Consider the following 23,909-nt stretch of genomic DNA (forward strand, 5'->3'; position numbering starts at 1 on the left):
TCGGCAAAGGGTTCCTGTTGTTTACAATCTGGTCCTGAAATAGGCCAAACCAGCAGGACTGCACAGAATATATCAATTATCTTCAATATTAATTCAGAAAGAAAGCTGTCTCAAATTATTTTGTCCCTGCCTCCAAAGCCATCCATATCTCTAAACTGGGATATGATTTTCCACTTACTGCATTCAACAAGTTAGACTTAGGAAAAAAACCTGTACATCCATGAAACTTTTACATGGTTCAGTGCAGTTTCATTAAAAAAAAATCATTTTAGGAAGTTAAAATCAGGTTGAACAGAGGTGGAGGCAACACATTTATTGAAAGTGCTACAATAAATTACTGCTAAAACACAAATTTTTGTTTGATGCAATGACAAAAAGAACCATTACATTGGGAGTGGATGCGGTCATAATCATGGATGGGATGAAAATAGGCAAAATGAAAAGTCCTGGATTATGCATGAAAAAACTGGCTGTGTTGAGACAGTGAACAAGTTGCCTTGTCTAGATGGTGTGGTCTCAGGCTACTAAAGGAAAGTAGAGCAGGAGATGGTGCAAGGATTTGCCAGAATGATCCATCATCTCCTGGTGTTTAGGAAATTGAGTGGATTGGCAAGTGGCAGATATGCAAACAAGGAGCAAGGATGGTTCTAGTGGACTCAGTTTGGGGAGTTTAACATTATGGACAAAGGTTTGAGAGATATTAAAATCAGAAAAAGAAAACAGCACACTGAGTGAGTTAAGGCGTGCCAACTCAGATTTGTAAAAGGCAGATCATGCTTGATTCAAGTCATTGAAATTTTTCATTAATTGCCATGCTACTCAACCAATGTTGTCTAGGGATCATTATGAAAGCATTTAACAAAACTTAATGAAATCAAAGTTCGTAGAAAAGTCAGTGTTTTCTAAGATTAAAAGAAGTGGTTCAACAGAAAACAGCAAGTCTGGTAAACTGTCTTGTTAAAGACTGAAGATCCAGACGGTATTTTTCCAGTTTCCAGGAGCACTGCTTTTCTCCAAGTCAAAATTGCTAACAATACCAAAATTGTGGATGTGGCAGAGAGCGAGGACAGGACCAAATCATCAACTGTAACAGGATATCAATTGATTAGTAGAACTTGGGAAATCTTAGATTTAATGATCCAGTTATGAGTGTGCAAGGACAGGGGGTCCTGGGAGCTCACATGTATTAATCTCTGAAAGCAGCAGCACATGTTGCGATTACATGCAAGTATAGCATATTTTTGACTTTATAAATAGTGGCAATGAGTAGAATTGAGCGGAGTCAGCAAGTGAGAGCTCACATTCTCTAAACACAAGGCTTTTTTAAAAAAAAAGTGTTCAACACTTCCTAGCTCCACCAGGCTGAAGGCCCAACAAGTTAAGACAACCACCTGAAATGAATAATATTACAAACATCAAGTGTGATCTTGCATGGCACTGCAGGATAAATTCCACTGAAAATAATTACATTGCTTACCTTCAGGATGTGAGTTTGCTCGCTGAGCTGGAACGTTTGTTTTCAGACGTTTCAACACCATTCTAGCTAACATCAGTGAGCCTCCGATGAAGCGCTGGTGTTATGTCCCTCTTTCTATTTATCTGGTTAGGTTTCCTTGGGTTGGTCATGTCATTTCCTGTTCTTTTTCTCAGGGGATGATACCACCCCTTGAGAAAAAGAACAGGAAATGACATCACCTACACAGGAAATGACATGACCAACCCAAGGAAACCTAACCAGATAAATAGAAAGAGGGACATAACACCAGCGCTTCATCAGAGGCTCACTGATGTTACCTGGAATGGTGACGAAACATCTGAAAACGAACCTTCCAGCTCAGCGAGCAAACTCACATCCAGAACCTCAACCTGAGCTACAAATCTTCTCAAAATTGCTTACCTTGATGGTGCGACACCTATGAGATTAGGTCCCAATCCCCTGAACAGAGACCGTGGACCTTCCTTTTCTAGAATCATTCTGGGGTGAAAAGAAAACATTAAATAACAAAGGTAAAACGAGTGTAGAAGAAAAGTTTGGTACTCATGAATTTCGTATTCGATATACATCTTTTAGATGCTGGCGAGGTCAAAAATTGGTAATTGTAAAGTCTCAATTTCACTTGGACAATTCTAAACTTGGTCTGATACAAACAGAGCTTTGAGCAAGAATGGTTTACAAAACAGAAGAGATTATTTGTATGGTTCTGTCAGCAATAGCTTTGATGCTACAGTATATATGACTAATTATGTTCCCAAACACCTGCATTATTTTGCTTCAAATATCGATCAACATTTTTCCCCACAGAAGATACAAATGTTCTTGAAACCACTATGACAAATTCTCTTGAGGTCCACCAAATCAATGCATGGAAAATTTTTAACTACTTTGAATGATCAATTTTAAAAAATTAACCCTTCATTACTTTACCAGATGAAATATTCTTTCCTTCTCATTATCAAAACTCAATTTTAAAGAACCCTCTGACTGAGCCTTTGCTGTTCTCGTGGAGACAGTTGCAGTATTCCAATTACAGCCTTATGCACCTTCTGGGTCACAAAATCCTGGAGTGAGACTTGAACCCTGAGCTTCTGGGTCAGAGACAGAGCATTACATAGGCACTCCAAAAAATCTCAACTGGTGCCATTTCTCTATAATCCTACGTACTTAAAATAAAAATAGAAATGATCTACTGCTTTGAACAAAGCTGCCTCCAGACCCAAACCACTTGTTGTGAAGAATTTTTTCTCCACATTGCATTTTCATACATAGCAAGTAACTAAAATCACATTCTTGATCCTTTTAATGAACTGTTTCTTCATACATGTTGTTTCAGCTAAAGAACAGAGATTGAGCATAAACATCTTACTTTTGGATTTTATGCCACCATTAAGCTTCCGATATTGTAAGCTTTGCTAGGCACTCGCTTCGTTTGTCCAGCTACCCGCAGAGATTTATGCACATAATTATCCAGGGCTCTCAGATACTACACAATCTTTGAGTGCACTCTTGATTTTATACTGTCTTGCTATATCAAGATAAATCACTTCATACTTCCCCAGATTGAGGTTCATCTGCCATGGATTTGAGTTCTAAATTCTCATTCTTGTTTTACAATCCTTGGAATGGTTCCCATTCCAAGGTCCAGATCAGTAACACAAGTTAGCAAGAGCAGAAGTCCTAATACTGAGCCCTAGGGAACTCAACTACAAATCTTTCTGCAGCCTGAAAATATCCATTTTTTTTTTTACGCCTGGATTCCTAGCCCTCAGCCAATTGTGTATCCGTATTGCTAGTGTTCCATGACCTACAGCCTCTCTCAACTGTGCCGAGCACATTTTGGAAGTCCATCTGCAGTAAATCAACAGTACTACTCTCTAATCCTGTTACTTCTTCACAGAATTCCAACAAGTTAGTTATACAAGACTCACTCAAGAAATTCATGCTGGCTTTCCCAAATATTCTTTCATTGTCTACGTGGCTATTAATTTGATCCCCAATACTAATATTAAACTGGTTGGCATGAACTGTTGGGCTTATTCAGATAGCCTTATTTTCCAAACAAGGGTGTTAACTGCAGTTCTCTGGCACCATCCCAAGTCCTACAAAGATGAAGAATACACCCAGTGTTTTTAATTTCTACACTTGTGTCCTTCAACAGAATTTCTGCATGCATCTCATGTTCCAGGAGGTTTGAAAACTAAATAGTTTAATCAAATACTTTCTATTTATCAATTTTGAACTATTCTAGTGGTCAAGTTTCCTCCTCTGTCACCATGGCCTGGGCTAAGATTTGCTTCCTTGCTAAGGATAGATGCAACAATATTTGTGCAATATTACAGCCATGCTCCCATGCGTCGATCTCCTTTTCATTTCTAAATCAGCTGTACACTTCCCTTGAGAAAGGGAAAGAGGCTAGAGAATGCAGAGAAGTAAAATTCTAATGTTTTAAAAACAATTCAAATTACAAGAGTGGAAGTTTCTGGGAGGTCTTAGAGCATAAGAGGTGGATAAATCTCCAAGAACCAATCTAAGGTATGCCAGAATATTGTGGGAAGAAAGGGAGAAAACTGCAAAACCCCTCACAGAAACATTTGCATCATCTATATCTACGGATGAGACGCTTGATGACTGGAGGATGGCTAGTGTTGTAGTTATGAAAATGTTATAAGGAGACACCAGGGAACTACAGGCCTGACAGCCTGACTGTGATTGCCAGTAAATTGTTGGAGGTGATTTTAAAAGATAGGATTTATGGAAAATTAGAGAGGCAAAAATTTATTAAGGATAGTAAGCATGGTTTTGAGAGACGAAGAGTGTCTCACAAGCTGGACTGAATATTTTGACGAAGTTACCAAAGAAAAAGCAGTCATGGTTTCCTTGGATTTTTCGCAAAGCCTTCAACAAGATAGATTTAGTAAAGTTAGGTCACATGGGATTCAGGTTGCGCTTACCAATTAGCTACATAGTTGGCTTCACAGCAGGAGACAGTGGTGGTGAAGAGTTGCTTTTCAGACTGGAGGCTCACAGTGGTGTTCAAGAGGGATTGGTTCTGAGCCTTTTGTTCATCATTTATATAAAAATGATCTGGATGAGACTATAGAAGGCATGGTTAGTAACTCTGTATCAGAGATAATGGGAACTGCGGATGCTGGAGAATCCAAGATAAAGTGTGAAGCTGGATGAACACAGCAGGCCAAGCTCCTAAGATGCTGCTTTATTATCATGGTTAGTAACTTTACGGGTGACAAAATTGATAGCAGAAAACCTTCTTCAGTGCCTATGAGAATACATGGACATCTTGATAAAATGGGTCAATGGGCTGAAAATGGCAGCTAGAGGTCAAATGGATAAACAGGAGGTAGTTTATTTTGGGAAAAACAAGGGTAGGATTATACTATTAATGGTAGGTCTTAGATTGTGTTGCAGAACAGAGGGAAACAAGTCTTTGAAGTTCACATCACAAAGATAGAGTGGTTAAAAAAGGTGTTTAGTATACATGCCTTCAGTGCTCAGTCCTTTGAGGGCAAGAGTTGGGAAGTCATGTTGATGCTGTACAGGGCATTGGTGGGACTTCTTTTGGAGACATGTCCAGTTCTGATCACCCAATTATAGTAACATTCCTATTAAGCTGGAAAGGGGTTAAGAGATTTTCCAGAATGCTGCTAGGTATGGAAGGTTTGAGTTATAAAGAAAGGCTGGATAGGCTAGGATTCTGCCCCCCACCCCAGATGGATTGGCCATACTAAATTGCCCGTAGTGTTCAGGGATGTGTAGATTAGGTGGGTTATGCGGGGCGGGGAGGATGGGTCTGGCTGGGATGCTCTGGTTCAGCGTGGACTACTTGGGCCGAAGGGTCCGTTTCCACACTGTAGGGATACTATGATATACCTATACACTTGGATTCTGAAAAAGGAACCTCCTTTAGTGGAGTTGGCTGTAATCCCTTCTCTACTTGAATAGCAAATTAGCAGAAGATATGAAGACTGGGTATTAACTAGCTTTTTAGAGCCTAGTCTAATAACAGCATAATTCAAATAAATTTTCAAGACAAAAGCTGGCAATTTGCAAGAAAATACATAACTATTCTAGAAATCAGATTTTAATAGGGTACACCTAGGGAAGAGTTAACTGCAGTTAAGAGTACAATCCTTTTCGAATCTTTTGAAATTAGTAGTGCACATACAAGGCACCTTACAAATCTTGCAAACACTCCTCAGGAAATAAAGTCAGTGTCTCCCAAATTTCCCATACAAGTATAGTGTTTGGCCTGGATATTACTATAATAGTAAGGTTGAACCTCATTGAAATTATGAGCAAGTTAGACAGAAGCCTGTCTATCCAACAATGTATTAGTCAAGAAACAGCTCAGATACCTTCAAAATACCAGAAGAGGTCTGTCCTCACTAACTGGTTCAGCAAAATGACCACAAAATGGTCCCAACATGCCATACTTGTCCACTAGCTCCACTCCAATAAAGAATTGAGAGACAATTAGTGTAGGTACATCCAGAATCATGTGACCCTTAAAACTTTGTGACAAATTGTTCATCAGTAATTACTACTTTGCCCTGAAACAAAGTGTATTGCACCAAAAAAGTCTTTCCTTCAGAAGAAAATCTGTTGGAAGCTACACAAACAGCTGTTTTGATTCTTAGTCCATCTCTCTCAATTCCATCCGTTAATTCTAATATTTTTATTTTGTTTGTTATTCATCATTTAAAAGCTAATTTATATTTCCTGCCTGATACTTTGGTTGAAGAGTCCTATTTGTGCCCTGCTCAAAACTGCTACAGATCCTTTTCCAATAGAGGCCAACTGCCACTCTTAAAAAGGTGGTAAAAATTTTGTAGGAACCTGTCAAGGTGAACACTGTTGGGGCAGGCAAAAATCCAAGCCAGTGCATGTTGAGCATACATGGTTTTGTAAGAAAGGTCACCTATCTTGGTTCAGAAGAATAGAAAACATGAACACAGACGTAAAAGGGAGTGGAACATTGGTGCAGGAATCAGACAAAAGACCAAACAGAAGCCGGAATAACGAGAGCTCCACACACACACAGGTTGGGGGTCAGAGGATTAAAAAACAAGTGTTATTGCCCTGCACTGGAGATGCTGAAGAAATGGATCCTGTGGGACATCCACTAGTTGTTAGCTTTATCCTTGCTGCTCAGAATAGGTCTAAGATTAATAGGTTACTATATGTTCTATTTAGTCAGCACAATGTTACATGTTAACAGAAGAAGTCTGGACACCCAGTAATTAAACTGACTGAACCACTTCAAAACTATAAACGCTTTACATAAAGATAAACTAAGTAAACACTTTCACTGTTACGTTACTTTGTAAGGACTTGTGCTATAAAAACAATTGTACCTTTTACTTTCAAGAGTTACTTTTTCTTAGAATCTTGAAGGTGCACTCATTTTTCTCAGGGCCAACCAGAGGCTATCTTATTTCACATATATGACCATCCTAGGAAGATGTTACAGGGTTCTTGAATTTTTAAAAAAAATTTGACTGCGTGAATCTCCATTAGGCTGCAACAGCCCCTTCAGGCTGCTCTGAAGCTAGTCCTGCTTTCTGCTACAGTGGTCCTCAAACCTTGCAGCATTCTTCCTGCAGCTTCAAGTTGGAGCAAAATCTTCTAATTTGCTTTTCCTTAAATGAAATCTAAACAGAGATATAACCCACCTGTATTCCCTGCTGAAATGCAGGCAAAACACTATTAAGTTGGCACAGTTCAGAAATAAGCATTTGTCTATAGTTTTAAAAAGTTGCTCCTGGCTGTCTATGCCTAAACTACACTAGTTGCTTCCATTTGCAAACAGATGCAGAAAATAAGTAACTGAACGTTTGTACCAAGGCTTTACTCTGAATCACTCAAAAGAATCATGTTGGGATGATTTAAATTGAAATATAAAACATAAAAATATAATTTTACCTTGAACACAACTCAGATTATGTAACCTATATGAATAGCTTACGTTTCTAATCTGTCATTTCCCTCTCCAAGCTCCATTGTTCCATGAACAGATCTAGAAATGAGTCACTCATTAAGTTTACTTTTCCCCACTATCAATTCTAACCTTGAGAGATAAACACAGGTTAATTTTTAAGCATAAATGTGGGCTTGGTTGGAATTGCATTTACTCGAGATGGGAACTAATTTCTTAACCAAGTGATCCAATTTATTTTACATTTAACATTTTAAATGCCGTCCTAAAAGATATATTTGAGAAACTAAAACAATCTAAAAAAAAGCTGAATTAAAAACTGTATTTCTGTAACAGTTAAAGGGAAGATGACTGTCTAAAAGTGTTGTATTAGGGGTGGGAAGAGATAAAAAAGAAAAAAGTTTCCAATTCTTGACCATTCCCCGAATCCTGTTGGATTCTGTCCAAGAACAGGATTAAATTCAGTGACTGTTTCTAGCCAAAAAAGAGTGCCGCTCCCCATCAAGCTCATCTTTACCTTGAGGAGTTATGATTCACATAAAGGGTACAGGTATCCTCTTAAAAAAGTTAAGACATTTTTTCTGGAAAACAAATCAGAAGAAGATAAGCTCTGGGAAAACCAAGAAATTAAGCAGCTATTCTACATGCAATAAATATGGCTACATTTAAATATTAGTTTACAAATACATAAAGAGCCCATGAACAATGCTTCCAACTTGGAAAATGCAGAACTTACTTTAAGCAATGCAGAGGGCCAGGTGAGAACCGAGCTACCCGACTCACACGTGCTCCATTTATTGTACTGAGGTGAACTTCTGGGATATAGAAAGTGACAGATGACTGCAGTCTCGTTTTCACTACTTCCAAAGGACACGTTAAAATGGCTCCAACTGTCCCCCCGCAGCTGTCAAAACAGAGGTGTAGTTCAAAATTAGTAAGCTGAAAATTATCCTTCTACATACTAAAACAGCAAAATCTGTCTGTACTGGAGCCAGCAACAGTGTTTTGTTCAAAACTAGCTCAGTGGATAAAACACAAAAGGGGATACTGAAAATAGAAAACTAAAATAATTCAAAATTTAAAGATGACAACTTTGCAAAGAAAATACAAGGATCAAAAGTTCATCAGCTTCCTTTCCAGATCCAAATAACTCTTATTTTAAATTGTAAACAGATGCGCAATGATAAACTTACACCATTTGACAAGATCAATAGTGCCCATCCTAACCACATCTGAGCAATGGAAATGGTTGAAGAGTTGAACGAAGAAAGGTGGATGAAAATACCAATTAATAGCAGTTAATATATCTAACATACCAATTATGCATCATGCGCTAAATCAGGTAGCTACATAATAACAGGTACACACAAACCTCAGCAGCAAGGGACAATCTTCTCCTCTGCTCGACCAACAATTTACCATTAATATCCAAGTTATATTTGATAAATTAAGTGTACAAATAAACAAGTCAAATGTAAGTAATCAAATTGGACAAAGTCTTTGGTGATACAAAAACAAAATCCTCAATCTATGTCAACCATGGAATGCCCAGTCTGCTTTCCAGTTGTCTGGTAGCTACTTTCATGGGAGAAAATCCCAAGTGAACTACTGAACAACATGATGCATTGTTGATGAAGCTCTGATGAAGGGTCTAGGCCCAAAACATCAACTTGTGCTCTTGAGATGCTACTTGGCCTGTGTTCATCCAGTCCACACTTCGTTATCTTGGATTCTCCAGCATATGCAGTTCCCATTATCAATGATGCATTGCTCAATAACTTTGTTGTCAGCAGTCACCTCCTGCAAGGCAGAAATCTCAACTCAAAAGGCTAAGGGCACTTTCCGCTCGAAATGGTCTTCATTCCCATGTCCTAGATACACTTGTATGCTTGAAAAGCGTCGTAACACAGACAACATCAAATTCCACGATCTACTAGGGAAAATAAGTTGCCCCCTTAAAATGGAGAATCATAATGAAAAAAGACTAACCATAGCACAATAAAGTATTATTGATCATTATGGCTTTAACCAGTGAATATTGAAGTAGTGGATCTCTCACCACATTGATCTTTCAGCAGTTTGCATTTTGTTTCATGAATGAAAAGTGATTAAAATTTTAGGTCAATTGGCACTATACTTATGACTTCACACACCATCTACTCAACAGCCACAATCTCCCTTCTAAATACGACAAATTGTTTAAAGTCATATTCTAGGATATGGAGAAAAACTGGGAGGATTTTGAATTGTTCCTCCAAAAGCAAAAAACACAAAGCTATAGACGAACATGTGAATTTACATGCAGTACAGAAGACTACCTGATTAACTAGCTCCAGGCCTTTATAAATGTAGTGTTCAGGTGATTTCCAGAAGATAACCAATTTTCATTTGCATGTAGGGGATGAACAAAAGAAATGAAATTTGCAAAACAAAAGCCAGTACAGCAAACACATACTAAGCAAACAGCCTTAAACAGTATAAGAAAGATCAATGTTAAATCATGTATTTGTTTGGACATTGATGTATAAATCAATTAGGGCCATCTTACGTATGTGCAATATAGAACAGTATTTATTATACTGAGGTTACACAATTCAAGATTCCACAAGCGACCCCCATACAAATGTCAGTTATATAAGTAAAAAGGTGGTAAAGATGAAGTTGCCATTCTCTCAGAGGATTGCAGGGTTGCTGTCTCATTGGAAAGACACGACTGTTGGGGTGTTCAATCGGACGGTCACCATTCCTCAGGGAAGGGATGAAGGGATGATGAAGTGAGGAAGTGGGACCATAGATCAAGAAATAGCAGTAGAATTAAGCCATTTGACTCACCATGTTTCTTAATCCCAATCTCTCCCTCCTGATTCCTTCCTAATTTGAGAACCTAGCCACTTCTAAAATACAAGCAAAAACCAAAAAAAAAGCTGCAGACACTAAATCACAAATATAGAAATTGCTGGAACTACTTCGCAGGTCTGCCAGCATCTGTGGAGACAAATCAGTTAAATGTTTCAGGGCCAGCAATTCTCTCGTAACTGTCTGTCTTAAATGCACTCAATGATTTCACCTCCACAGCCTTGCATGGCAACAAGTTCCACAGATTCACCATTCTGGCGAAAGAAATTCCTTCCTCATTTCAGTTCTAAAAAGGGTTGTCTCCTCTTTGAGGCTTTGCCCTTGGGTCCTAGTTGTTCCGATGAGTAGAGGCATCTTCTCTACATACACTCGACCCAGGCCTCTCAGTATTCTACAAGTTTTAATGAGATTTTCCTTCCTCCCGCCCCTGCCCCACGCCCCATCCCAACACCCTTCCAAACTCCACTGAGTACAGGGCCAGAGTCTTCGACCACACCTTATATGACAAGCCCTTCATGCCCCCAGGGTCATTCTGGTCAATTTCCTTTGGACCCCTTCCAAGGTTAGTACATCCTGCCTTGGATGTGGGGCACAAAAACTGCTCACAATAATGCATCTAACCAGATTCTTACACAGTCGCAGCAGTATATCTTTACTCTTGTGTTTTAGCCCTCTTAAAAAAGAAATTGCTAACATTGCATTTGCTTTCCTACCCACCAACTGAACCTGCATGTCAACCTTAAGGAGAATCCAGAACTAGGGCTCAAGTCCCTCTGTGCTTCCAATTTCTGAAGAATTTTCCCCATTTCAAAAAACAGTCTACACCTCTATTCCTCCTAACAAGTTGCATAATGTCACACTTCATCCACACTGTACTCCATGCACCTTTTTTCCTCCTCCAAAGAGCCCACTCTCCTTTCCTGTTCAAGTCTTGTGGCAGCTTCCACACTTCCTCAACACCACCTATTTTTGTGTCATCTGCAAATTTAACATCAATGCTCTTAGTTCTTTCATCCAGATCATTAATGTATTCGATTGTAGTGGTCCAAACACCAACTCCTGCAGATGTCCACTAGTTAGCAATTGCCATCCTGAAAAAGACCCCTTTATCCCCAATCAGCCAATCCTCTATCCACGATGACCTCAACTAATGCAGGAATTGAACCTGGAGTGTTGGCATCACTATCACAAACAAGCCATCAGCCAATTAAGCAAAAGGAATATTAAAGAAATCAAGGATAACGTAAGCATGGGACAAAACGTGTCACAAACTAATAGGTCAATGACACAGTCAGTTGAGCAGGCCAGGCTTGAGGGAGACTCTAATTTAATGGAAAACAAAAATAAGTGCCTCAACTTGGCCATTAGTCAATTAATGGTGGGATTTAGCTAGGATTCCACCCAACTGTCTCTGCATTGGTCCAGGACTTGGACCAGAGTTCTGGTCCCAAGAAATCCTAGAGTTGAATTCTTAGGTAAATTTTCCATCCTTCAAGTTTGTGGTGTGACATTGATGCTCTAGATTCTTTTCATCCAAAATATGAGAAGTCTGAAGCTTGCCTTACCAGAAGTAGCTCCCTTGTTACAGTCAGTCAATGCCAAATGTCAGTTTGAAGACACAGCTTTCCAACAATTAACTCTAAAATCTTCTGCTAGACAGCCATTTAATCAAATGGTTGTTAAAACAGTTGTGACTTCTTCTCCCAGGCATGGCTAATTGCTTTCATTTGTGGTGCAAGTTTATCCTTATCCCTTAGCAGTATATTCTGGGTATTGCTGCTTTGTTCAATCTAGGAATAGTTAAAGTTTTGAAGCTTACACTATCACAATCCCTCCTCTTTGTTCACATTAAAAATAATGAACACGTTCATTTTCTACCAGTCAATATCCAGGTTGAGTTGCACAATTTAAGAATGCACCATATTAAGTGATACAGTTTACTGGTTTGTGCATAACTAATTACCAAGTGATCAGTTACCATATCACAAACCAAACAAACGTGATAAAAAAGTGATTCCTCTAGCTGAGTTGGTCACAGATTTTCTCTTCCTGTAAATAACCAATTCGATTGTTCCTATGCACATGGGCATTTGAGGATGAATGCAAAGTGTCAAATCAGAGATAAAACAGGTTGGAATAACAAAATCTTTTAAAAGATGTCATGACACAGTACTCTCCTCTGCCTGCATATCCAATTCTGATTAAATGCTCTCATGATACTTGAAACTTTGAGTGTACAAGTCTCTCCCCAGTCTCCTCTACCCTCTGTGCCCCCCACCACCCCCCCCCCCCCCCAACCCCCTACCATGTAAGGTAGAACTGCCTTAACTCATGGTTATTTTGAATCACTCATTCTGTACTGTTGTAACATTTAACAGTTCATTTTAGACATAACCGATATCCCTAACACAAGAGCTATTCCACTCTGAGCAATGTGAAAATAATTAACAAAAAAGTATGGACTAATCTCTAATTCACAGAGATTTTACTCAAAATCTCTGTCCCATCACTAAATTGAAGAATTTATTATTGTCAACCACATGTAGGAACTTCTCCCTTTTCATTTGATTTATATTTTCTCTGTACCAATTTAACATCCAATTGCCACATACACCACACAAATTTACATTTTTGATGTGACTGCTCTTTCCTGCTTAGTTTATTAGCTTGTTAAGTCACACCAGCACGTTTCTAAAAATGCTAACACAATATGAAATCCAGTAGTTAAAATGACATTCCCTGCTTGATTACTAAGGTTATAATATCATTCATTGCACCTAGTGTACATGGTACTGGAGAAGTTAATTGATTCGATAACTTTAGCAATGATGTTCAGACCAGTAACTGTACAAACCCCTGACACCAGCTATCAAACTTCCATGCTTACTGTTCTCCCTCCCCTGCACCCAAGTGTGTAACCCTCTTGGTTGAACATCATTCCTTATGCTAGGTAAAGGTTTTGGACACCATGGATATTTGAATAATGAACTGAATATTTGATAATTTCAGAATAACCAGCACCAAATCATGACATATTTTCATGCAACACTTCATCCATACTTTGCATACCTATCCTTCCTCTGGGTCATTATCTTAGATTCACACCTTAGATTTTCAGTTATGTCCAACGCAAGTGCGATTGTGATCTGTTGAGTCATTAGTGTAAGTTTATGCAAACTTTGTAAAAATGTACTTCGCTGTACTTGAAGCTGTGCTACATGCAAAATTAATGCACGCACTAGTTGCAGGCCTGCGTACATCAGCATTTGGTTACATATACTCACTACATCCACTTGCACTGAGCATTGGATCCTTGTTACTGATGTACTTCTCTTGCAAAACCCAAGCCAGCAATACAGTTCCAATAATTAGATAAATTATGAAGCCACAAGTTCAAAAGCTATAATAAGGGAGGCAATGGCCTAGTGGAATTATTGCTGGACTGTTAATTCAGGAGACCCAGATTCAAGATAAAATAAAAATCTAGAATTTAAAAAAATCTAATGGTAACCATGAATCCATTGTGAACAATCAGAAAAACCCACCTGGTTTACTAATGCTCTTCAGGGAAGGAAACTGTCATCCATACCTAGTCTGGGCTACAGGGAACTCCAAACCCACAGCAATGTGTTGACTCTGACTCTGAACTGCCTTCTGGACAGTTTAGGGAAGAACAATAAATGCTGCCTAGCCAGTGGTGTCCTCATCCCATTAATGAGTAAAGCAAAAAAGAATCAAAGAAGGTAATTTCTGCTATTGTTATTTACAGTTCCAATTACTCAGATCCTTACTACGCTTATAGTCTCAGAAACATTCCAGACACTTTGTCCAATAGCATGTTTATCAGGTGCTCTTATATTATACAAAAAAGGACTGCAGTTCTCTCTCTCTCTCTGGGATATGGGAAGCAATTGGGTTGGGAGTCAGACTTTTTGTCCATCCCTGTCCCAGTCCCTCAAAGTCTATGAAAAGCATGTTGCACTCCCCTGACACTTCAAGAGAGATCTCTGACAAGAGTTAACCAAATCCGTGACTAACCCAGTTTCAAATTCCACCATTTGTTTGTCTCACTTTTCAAAACACCTGGTTTATGGCCTAATTGCTGATCAATGAGGATGAAGGAAATCGGAGGTTGTTAGACTTCACATTAAATCTTTCTCTCCCCTCTGGGCTTGTACCAAGCCAGTAGAGATGCATACAAGGAAGCTTTATCCAAGTCACAGAGGGGTCCTGACAGTGAGTTTTGTAAGCATATTCAGTGCCCTGAAATGAACAGCACGTGACTTCATCCTCAACTGATCCCCCAATCCAAAAATCACTTGTCATCCACTGATTTTGTACATGTCCCAAAGTACAACAATACTGACTGGAAAACTGCCTTCAAAAGACAATTTCTTTTTGGCATTTAGAATGATCAGCATTCTGCACTTGCTGCTCAACTGTATTTAATGCTGTACCTTTAAAATGCTGCCTGCAGATCTTTACATTTACTTTCAAAGTTCCTGAGTCTTCCCTTCTGACTCCTGAACCAGACTTTGTGCTTTCTCAGCATTTGTTTTCTGTCTCAAAATGACAGAGGTTCCCTCAAAAGTCTAAATATTTAGCCTTTCCCTTTAAATCTGTGTTTTCCACTAGGAAAACTGCCCTTTCCTGGCTGGCAACCTTTAGCACATTAAGTTTGTTTCAGCTCTGCATTTTCTGACTTCAACTCACTTAACTCAGCATCTCTGTTTTAACACCAAATTCCTGCCTAAAGACAAATTCCCATGAACTAGTGCTCTTTGACTGCATGCTTTCCTAAGGATTTTCTAATCGTCTCTAACAAATAATCCAGTGCCCTGGGGCTGGTAACACAAGTTTCCCAATGCTCTAACTTCAGCAATTTCTTATTCAAATAATTCTTAGCCAAGAGCAGCACAGTGGCTAAGTGGTTAGCACTGCTGCATCACAGCACCAGGGACCACTGAATTGGAGAAGTTAATTCATAGCTTTAGCAATGATCTTCAGACCAGCAACAGTACAAACACCTGACCTGGAAACTTCTGCAACATCTGCTATCAAACTTCAGTGCATCCTGTTCTCCCTCCCCACCATTCAATTGTGTAACCCTCTTGGAGGGTTATTTCATCAAGACTGCATAAACTGTGCACACCATTCCCCCTCGTCTGCATGGGTTTCTGCTGGGTGCTCCAGTTTCCTCCTACAGTCCAAAGATGTGGTGAGATGGACTGGCCACACTAATTACGCACAGCATCCAGAGAAGTGAAAGCTACAGCGGCTTAGCAATGGGAAATGCAGGGACAGGGTAGGATGCCCTTCAGAGGTCAGTACGGACTCACTGACTCAAATGGCCTGCTGCTTACACACTATAGGGATTCTATGATGAAGTTCTCCCATTCAGATTGGCATTGAAACTGTGGGAGATGATTAAATTTAATAAACACAAACTTTAAATGATCCGATTGAACCTGGAAAAGAGGTACTTATTTGAATTGTCCTCGATCTTTGTCCACTTACTTGAATCATGATCACCACACGGGCAGGTGCCCTCTTAATTCAGGGTCAGGCTAGATTTGAAAATACAACTTTGACCAACTTAAAGCCACTTATCAAAGCCAAAACAGGGACGCTGTTGGGTGCAAAGTATCACAAGCTGCATTTAATTCTACTTATTAGGAAATTTCACAGATAATCAAATACTGAAATAATTATTTCAATGATACTGCACACAGTAACCAAAATAAGAAACCTCAAATAAGCTAGTTAAGCCTCACCACTCAACTTGGCCATTACCCAATTAATGATTTAGCACCAACCAGCAGTGATTTTCTGTAGATGTGTCCACGGTTTGAGCTCGAGACAGTACAATTCTCTGGTATTCTGCTCCTGAGGAATTCTAGAGTTGAATTCTTAAACAAGTTTTCCATCCTTCACGCTTGTAGTGTCATATTGATAATCCTCTAGATTCTTTCATCCAAAAATATTAGAAGTCTGAAGCTTGCCTCCTCAGAGGTAACTCCTTGTTATATTTGGCATTGACTGTCTGACCAGAGACACAGCTTTCCAGTGATTAACTCAAAATCTTCTGCAAGGCAACCAGTTGTCCTGATGACACAAGGCAATCATTTAATCAATTAATTGTTAAAACAGTTTTGTTCATGTAACTTTGACTTTTCCCCCAGGCATGGCTAATTGTTTTCAATTCATTTAAACAGACAGTTATTACTGCTTCTTTCAAAAAGAAATGAACAGTTAAAGTTCTGAAGTTTACACTATCACATGATAGTGAAATTATTGCAGTACACTATCAATAAAACCATGAATTACTACTCAAACAATATCTCTCTTGCTAAAGACCAGTCAAATGACAATTAGAACATTCAAACTGCTCCCACAGACAGCAAGACAAAATTAACACTGGATCCTTTTCATTGAGGCTAAATAGTGCAACTCACCCAAATTTCCAAATGGTAAGTTAACTGTCTTGCATATCCTATTAAAAGCACATTGAGACTTCAAGGCATCTTCTTTTGAAGCACTGACGCAACATAGATATTTTAATGGATTTATTTCATGCCATCAATTGCAGCAATTTCTAAGTGAAGACAAACAATGTTCTAAAGTACAGTAAAAATTCCTAAGTTGGTAATACAATGCTGATGTCAAAACACATCATTCTCTCGTTTTACCTTGGAGGTACTGCAAGTAGTTATTACAGACTCTCGTTTTAATATGTTGCACCATTTAGAATATTGCAGTTTTACCTGAAACTAAATACTGCAACATGGTCAGAACACTTAGATAAAACAAGATTTGTTTTGACAATCTAAAAATCCAAAACCATTTGCTGAACAAACAGAACTTCTGGTAAGTAGGAAAATTTACAAGACCCCAAAACAAAAAGTTCAGCTCAAATAAAATATTACACACTAAGTGTTGGGCAGCAAAATGTGCTGAACAGATTTCTAGTTTGAAAGTACTGCTTTTTGTTTCATCATGTTCTGTTTAGGCAGCTGGATACATCATTTTTACACTGGTAGCTCGCAAAAGTAGTAAGACTGGGAGAATGAAATGTACAAGTTAACAATGATGGCTATGACCTAATAAAACTGTGTACTAAACAAAAGGACAAATTGCACAATTAAAACAAACATGAAATACTTAAAAATTTGAGGACAATAAATGAATTCCATGTCAATAAACTACAAAACACAGTTTATATGCCTTAACAAATCAAAAACTGACAATAATGTTTCTATTTTAAGTGAGCTAACAGCTCTTGTATTTTGCAAAGAGGAAAAATGTCAAGCTTCAAAAGCAATTAAATGGTCATGTCAATTTATTCTTGAACAGGGAAGTTTGCATTGGGCAAAATATGCTAATTAAAAATTGAAACAAATCTTAAATTGAAAAGAAAAATGAACAGTGGTTGGGCATAGGCAATGATCAAAGCTTCCAAATGAAACAAAAAACCCAAGTCGATCAAGTAAGAACATGGCAATTTCATATCCAGAAAATAAGTTACTGAGGGAATACTCCATTTGTAAAAAGGCAGATGGATTAGGCCCCTGAACTTTAGAAGTAAAGGATTACCATTGTTCTTAACATACACCTCTACAATATTAGTACACAGGTGCCAGTTTCAAACAAAGCACTAAAAACACAAATCCGGCATTTTATTCTTTCTGGAAACCAATGCATTCAGAACACCATCCTAGAAATGAAGTGTCACGTACAAGTATGCATCTGAAATTCCTCCCAACCCATGGGATTGAGAAGCAAGAGAAGGAAAACATAACTACAGAGAATATGCTGTCATTAACAAGTCAGATTTTAGAAGCCAGTTATGTATGCTGAGTTTTATACTGATATGCTCAGACAGATTTTACAGAAAAGAAGGGTTAAAATGTTCCTTCTCCTTGGAAGCTGCAGCCCAAAAGCAAACTGTTAGCACCCAAATATTGTTAGAGTAGGGGCAGGAAGTTTCTAATCAGTGTTTTGTGTACTGTTCTACAGATAATCACAAGTGTTTTCCCTTCAAAACCTTAAGTGGAAATGAGAGTAAAGAAGAAGAATTAAAGGAGACAAACTGATTCAGCTTTCCCTTATTCATTTCCTGAATACCTTTGCAGTTTTTAAAATCCATGTTTTGTTGTATCTATACAATAGGATTATTATTGAAGTTCAAGAATTGAAAAACTCAAGAAAGAACTGGTTTACACAAAGCTGTGTTCACTACCTTAACTAATTAAACTCTTCTTTAAAAACAAGGGGACAATTGGAAAGAGCAATTAGGAATTGCCCCGTGTTCTCAAAATTTGAGATTTGGCAAAGTGAAATAGATATTTTTACAAGACTTTCCTTTTTTTAAAAAAAATTCCTTCAAAAAACATGCCTGACAAATTATCACATCACAAAACGAAAGTGTTTAGATTGGATACTGAACAGTACAGTCAGTCACTAAATCACAAGCAGATTAGGAGTTGGGACACAAAAAAACACTGAAAAACCTATGGATGCCGTGAATCAGGAACAAAAACAAAGTTGCTGGAAAAGCTCAGGTCTGGCAGCATCTGTGAAGAGGGAAAAAAAAAAGTTAACAGAATTGTGGAAGAGTCACTGAACCCGAAACATTAACTCTTCTCCTCATTATCATCATCATCATCTCCACCCCTCCCTCCCACCGCCACCACCCCCCAACCCCCGCCACAGGACCGGCCCGACCTGCTGAGCTTTTCCAGCAACTGTTTTTGTTGGGACACTTCAGAACCCCCTTAGGCAGCATGAATTTAATTTCTTTTCCGTCAATCTTAAGGTCCCTGCCAAAATGTTAATGTTTGTGGGTGCTGTGATAAAAAGGGATTAGACCCAACTAGGATCTAGTTCATCGCACAACCTACCAACCCAAACTGCACTTTCTTATCAAAAGGGCAGCTAAGTACTGGAGACCTTCCAATATCTTTGAAGTTTTACAATATTAGTTTCAGAACAGCAGCAATAAATGCAAATTAAAAAGCAGAGGTAGAATTGTTGTTGCCAGCTAGGATTATAGCTTGACTTTACACAATTTCTTTACATGCTAAAAATGTTGGATTGAACAAGATACTTGCTGTGCTTCACTTTCAAACAATGGGGCTTTTTACAATTAGGAATATATAGGAATTATAATAGGAACCATGCTTACATACATAGGTGCAGCCAGCACAGACATAGGTTAAATACAGGCATTTGATTTGCAATAAAAACAACTTTATAAGTGAAGTTCAATTATCACAAATTAAGATGACAATGAAAACTGCTGTTGTAACTCTTTTTCAAGTTGTTAATGAGATCAATTAAGCTAACTTACTGTCATTGTCAGCAATTTCAAAGAGCATTTAGCTTCATCGTGTGACTGCAGACCTAAACAGATGTGCACTTGGTCCGTTCTTACCTACCGTATCACACTGCACCCACCCTTCAACATAATACCATGTCTGCAGATCAGATACCCTACAGCCACATCACAAGAGAAAAATTAAAAACTTGCACATGCTATTCAAAGAAACAAAAAAAATTGTACACACTGCAAAGATCAAGACAAAAACATAATTTTGCACCAATTTACGTGCAATGTAAAGCAGCTAAGTCAATTATTTGCGTCTTTATCAAAGCACACAGTTAGTTAACATTAAGCTAGGATATGGGATACTACTTAAAGATATAACAGTAAAACACAGTATTAGCACTTCTCATGGTGGAGGGGGGGTTAGGTATCATATGATTAGGACATAGCTCATGTTACTCTGCCTCAAAAAAACAACTATGATCATTTGTCACTTCCCATATCATTCATGTTGTAACGTGAATCAGGTTGCCAATTTAATGATGTTAAGTCCACAAAACATTAGCTGTTGCTAAGTCCACCAAGAGCTGGACTGAGACTGCTCAATGTTATTTTATGTAGGACTCAAAAATCAGAAGAATTGCCTGCCCACTAGCCTGAACAGGTGTGAAATCAGATGTCACTGGTAAATGTTCAGCATACAAATTATGGAAAAGTAATTAGCTTGCATCAGCAAATTTCACAACTTTGGAGACATGCACAATTAATTTGTTATTTTATTCTTAACATGCTCCTAAAATGTGATAAACTTTAAAAAACTAAACAGATATATAGTTACCCCACTCAAAAACTGCACATTAATACAATCACGTGTTTAAAGCCAGCAACAAGACATTTCAGGTGATAAGTTAGAACCCCTGATTGCTGATCTCGCTTGAAGAGAGCTTCAGAAAAATCAGAGGGTGTTGAGAGTTCATGTTAGGGAAGACTTGAAAATTAAAAGGGCAAAAGGAACAAGCAATAGTACATCACAGCAGTGCAGAAAATGATAAGTGCAGCATGACAGATAGGGGAAAAAAGCTTAAAAACATTTGTTCCCATTTGCTGGTGCACTTTTAAAAAAAAAAGGACAACTAAAAATGCTTTATTTGTACACTGACAACATTCAAGGAGATGGATGACTTAACAGACAAATAGAAAGATGTTTAAAATATGATAGTCATTATGGGAAATGGTTCCAATATGAGCACAGTTGGGAGCAAAAATATTCTAGAGTACTTGACATTTTAGACGGGTGAAGGAAAAGCAGAAATACCCCACCCCCTGTTGTCTGTTAATTGAAGGAGGAGATCAGGGTAGTGATGAGAAGTGATATTGATTCAGAAACAAAATGTATAAAACAGTCTGGGTGGAGATAATTTTTTTAATCTTCACAGTTAGAATGAATCAAAAAGGAAAGGTAGCCTGAGGGATGAATTTGGAGCCATTTATGAGGTCAAATATTTTGGAATCAACAAGGAACAGGCTGTTTTAGATTTGACCACGTGCAATTAAACATGATTAAGTAACTTGGCATTTGGAGTAAAAAAGGACCCTCCCTTAAGAGTGATTATAACATGAAGTGTACTCTGTTTAAAGTTGAGAAATTTGGTTCTAACAAAACTAGCGTCTTAAAAAAATTAACAAAGGGTAACATGACAGACTTTTAAACCTACTTTCACAGTCCATTTACAAGATGACAGAGGGAGTGAGACATTTAAAAGAGAATTTATCACTTAAAAACTCTATTGCCAGAAATAGCTGAGAAGAACATCATTCACGGCTAAGGTAGTCATCTAATGAGTTTTTTTAAAAAAGGAAAGAAAGATGAACAATTTTCCAAAAGTTCATTAGTAAGGCAGCAGATTGGGAGTATTTTAGAAATCAAGACGATAAATGATTATAAAAATAAAGAAAGAAAACTAGCAAAAGTGGCAAAGGTTTCAGTAAGTCTGTAAAACAAAAATTGTAACAGTGTGCTTTGGTCACTTTAGGGAGAGACTAGGAAGGGAAAGAAAAAAGGTAAGAGGGTTTATTTCATATGTCTTCATAGAAAAAAAAAGACAAAAGGCATCCAATGAATGTCAAAGAGTAAACAAAAAAGGAGGGTGGACTCAAAAAAATTATTGAAGACAAAAGTCTGCTGGAAAACTAACATGACCAAACTTGGACATGACGGTCTCAGCCCACATCTTAAAGAGGAATGGCTGCAGAAAGTAGATGATGCGTTGGTTATAATCCCAAAATTCTGGGAAGGAATTCATTTTAGGAAAGCTGCAAATGTGACACCACTATTCATGAGGAGAAGACAAGTAACAGGAAATCATGGAGTAGTTAGTCCAACATGTCATCATTAGGAAAATAATTAATTGAGGTAGTAGCAGAACATATTAGAAAAATCACAATACAAATGAGGCACAGTTAACACTTTATGAAAAAGAAATTGCTACTTCCTCAAAAAGCTCTCAAATACCATCAAGGTGGATAATAGGGAACTATTCGATGTAATATCTGAGTTTCCATAAGACATCCGATAGTCATGGTAATAGAGGTATAAAGATAAATAAGAAAACAAAGTTGTGTGGAGGACACAAGGAGTTTCCACAAGGCACAGGAATAGAAAGACTAAACTGGCAAACAAAAAAAGTACATGGAGAATGAGGAAATTAGGACATTTTGCAGGAAAAATAAAATGAGGGCAGACTCTAGAATGTAGGCTCTGGTACATGAATCAAAACATTAAAACAAGGCATTGGTGAGACAACAACCTGGATAACATGCACAGTTTTGGTTTTTCTTACTTAAAAGGATAGACCTGCATTGGAAGCAGTTCAGAGAAGGCTAATTAGGTGGATTCTTGAAATGGAGGAGTTCTCTTGTTGGGAAATGTTGAGAAAGCTTTAATATACTTAAAGTTAAGGAGAGATGAAGCATAGCATTATGAATGCATCTACCCAAATAAATTCAGAGAGGATGTTTCCTTTTTGGGAGATTCTGGAACTGTGAAGTACAGTTTTACAGATGAGAGGTTGACCATCTAAAAACAAATGGAGGGGAAGGAATTTCTTTCCTCAGAGGGTTATTAATTTTTGAAGTTTATTTTCATTTGATGAATACAGTGAAAGTTATGGCAAGGTGAAGGGGTGAGGATGAGGAAAAGATAGGTAGGGAAGTGCAGGATGATCCAATTAGGACCGAAATATGATCCCACTCAATGGGCTAACTGGCTGAAACCTTATAGTCACAATCTTTCCTGTTGATGCAAATTTGACTAATTCAAACTTATTTTTATAGACCAAAAGGCACATTTTTAAAAAAAATCATTTAGAACAACATTTTATGAAGATTCTTTCAGCACTGTATTGTGATAAAAACAATTCCAAAAAGGAAATATACATTCTTGGTTGATGATCATTATGCACAGATGATTCAAGTTTACTAAGTCTAATGTTTTTCAGGACTGTCTAATTGGCATATGATAAAGTAAGTGATCAGAGGCGCTGAAACTAATCAATGTCTATTCCAAAGATCAAGAAATTTAATTATATAGTTAAAGCAGAGGATAGTCCAGTTCATATGATGCGATTCAAAAAAGGAACATTTTGGGACCAGCGATCATAATTCTATTAAAGTTTCAGCTTTGGAAAACGATTGGCCTTATATAAAAAGTTCAAGTTTTAATTGGAGTAAGGCAAATTTTGACAGTACGAGACGAGACATCAACGTTCAAAAGTAAAAAGGGACAACTAGCTTTCAAAAGGTGAGGTAATAAGAGCTCAAAGGCATTATGTTCCCATTAGAGTGAAGGGTAAGGCTGCTAAGTGCAGGGAACAATGGATGAATAAAGGTATTGAGGATCCAATCAAGAATAAGGAGGCAGCATATATTAGGTAGAGACAACTGAGCTCAAGAGAATAAGGGGTATAGAGGCATTCTTAAAAGGAAAACAAGGAATGCACAAAGTGGATATAAAAGCTAGCCTTGAGACGTATGGTTAAGTATGATCCAAAGTGATTCTACAAGTACATTAACAGTGAAAGAACTGGGGAGACAGTGGAGTCCCTTAAAAGATCAATGAGGTCATGTATGTGTAGAATCACAGGAGATGGGAGAGATGCTAAACATATTTCACCTCAGTTTTTAAAAAAGGTGGAGAAAGACACAGAGACTAGCAAACTCAGAAATGAAACATTGTTTTTCCAAGATCTCCTAGCACATGACAGAAATCAAAGATTAAT

The 23,909-nt window shown here is 37.9% G+C and overlaps 1 protein-coding gene across 1 annotated transcript in view; it reads right to left on the bottom strand.

The window, feature by feature from the left end:
* Positions 1 to 23,909, bottom strand: part of LOC125457558 (solute carrier family 25 member 36-A) — a 61,176-nt gene that overhangs the window by 24,111 nt on the left and 13,156 nt on the right. Inside the window, exons 2-3 of the mRNA XM_048541928.2 lie at positions 8,188 to 8,355; positions 1,898 to 1,975 (exon numbers count right to left, since the gene is read on the bottom strand). Coding sequence (XP_048397885.1) covers positions 1,898 to 1,975; positions 8,188 to 8,355 — 246 coding nt within the window. The remainder of the gene's footprint in view (positions 1 to 1,897; positions 1,976 to 8,187; positions 8,356 to 23,909) is intronic.

The sequence above is a fragment of the Stegostoma tigrinum genome, chromosome 14 (genome assembly GCF_030684315.1).
Source record: "Stegostoma tigrinum isolate sSteTig4 chromosome 14, sSteTig4.hap1, whole genome shotgun sequence".
Taxonomy (NCBI): domain Eukaryota; kingdom Metazoa; phylum Chordata; class Chondrichthyes; order Orectolobiformes; family Stegostomatidae; genus Stegostoma; species Stegostoma tigrinum.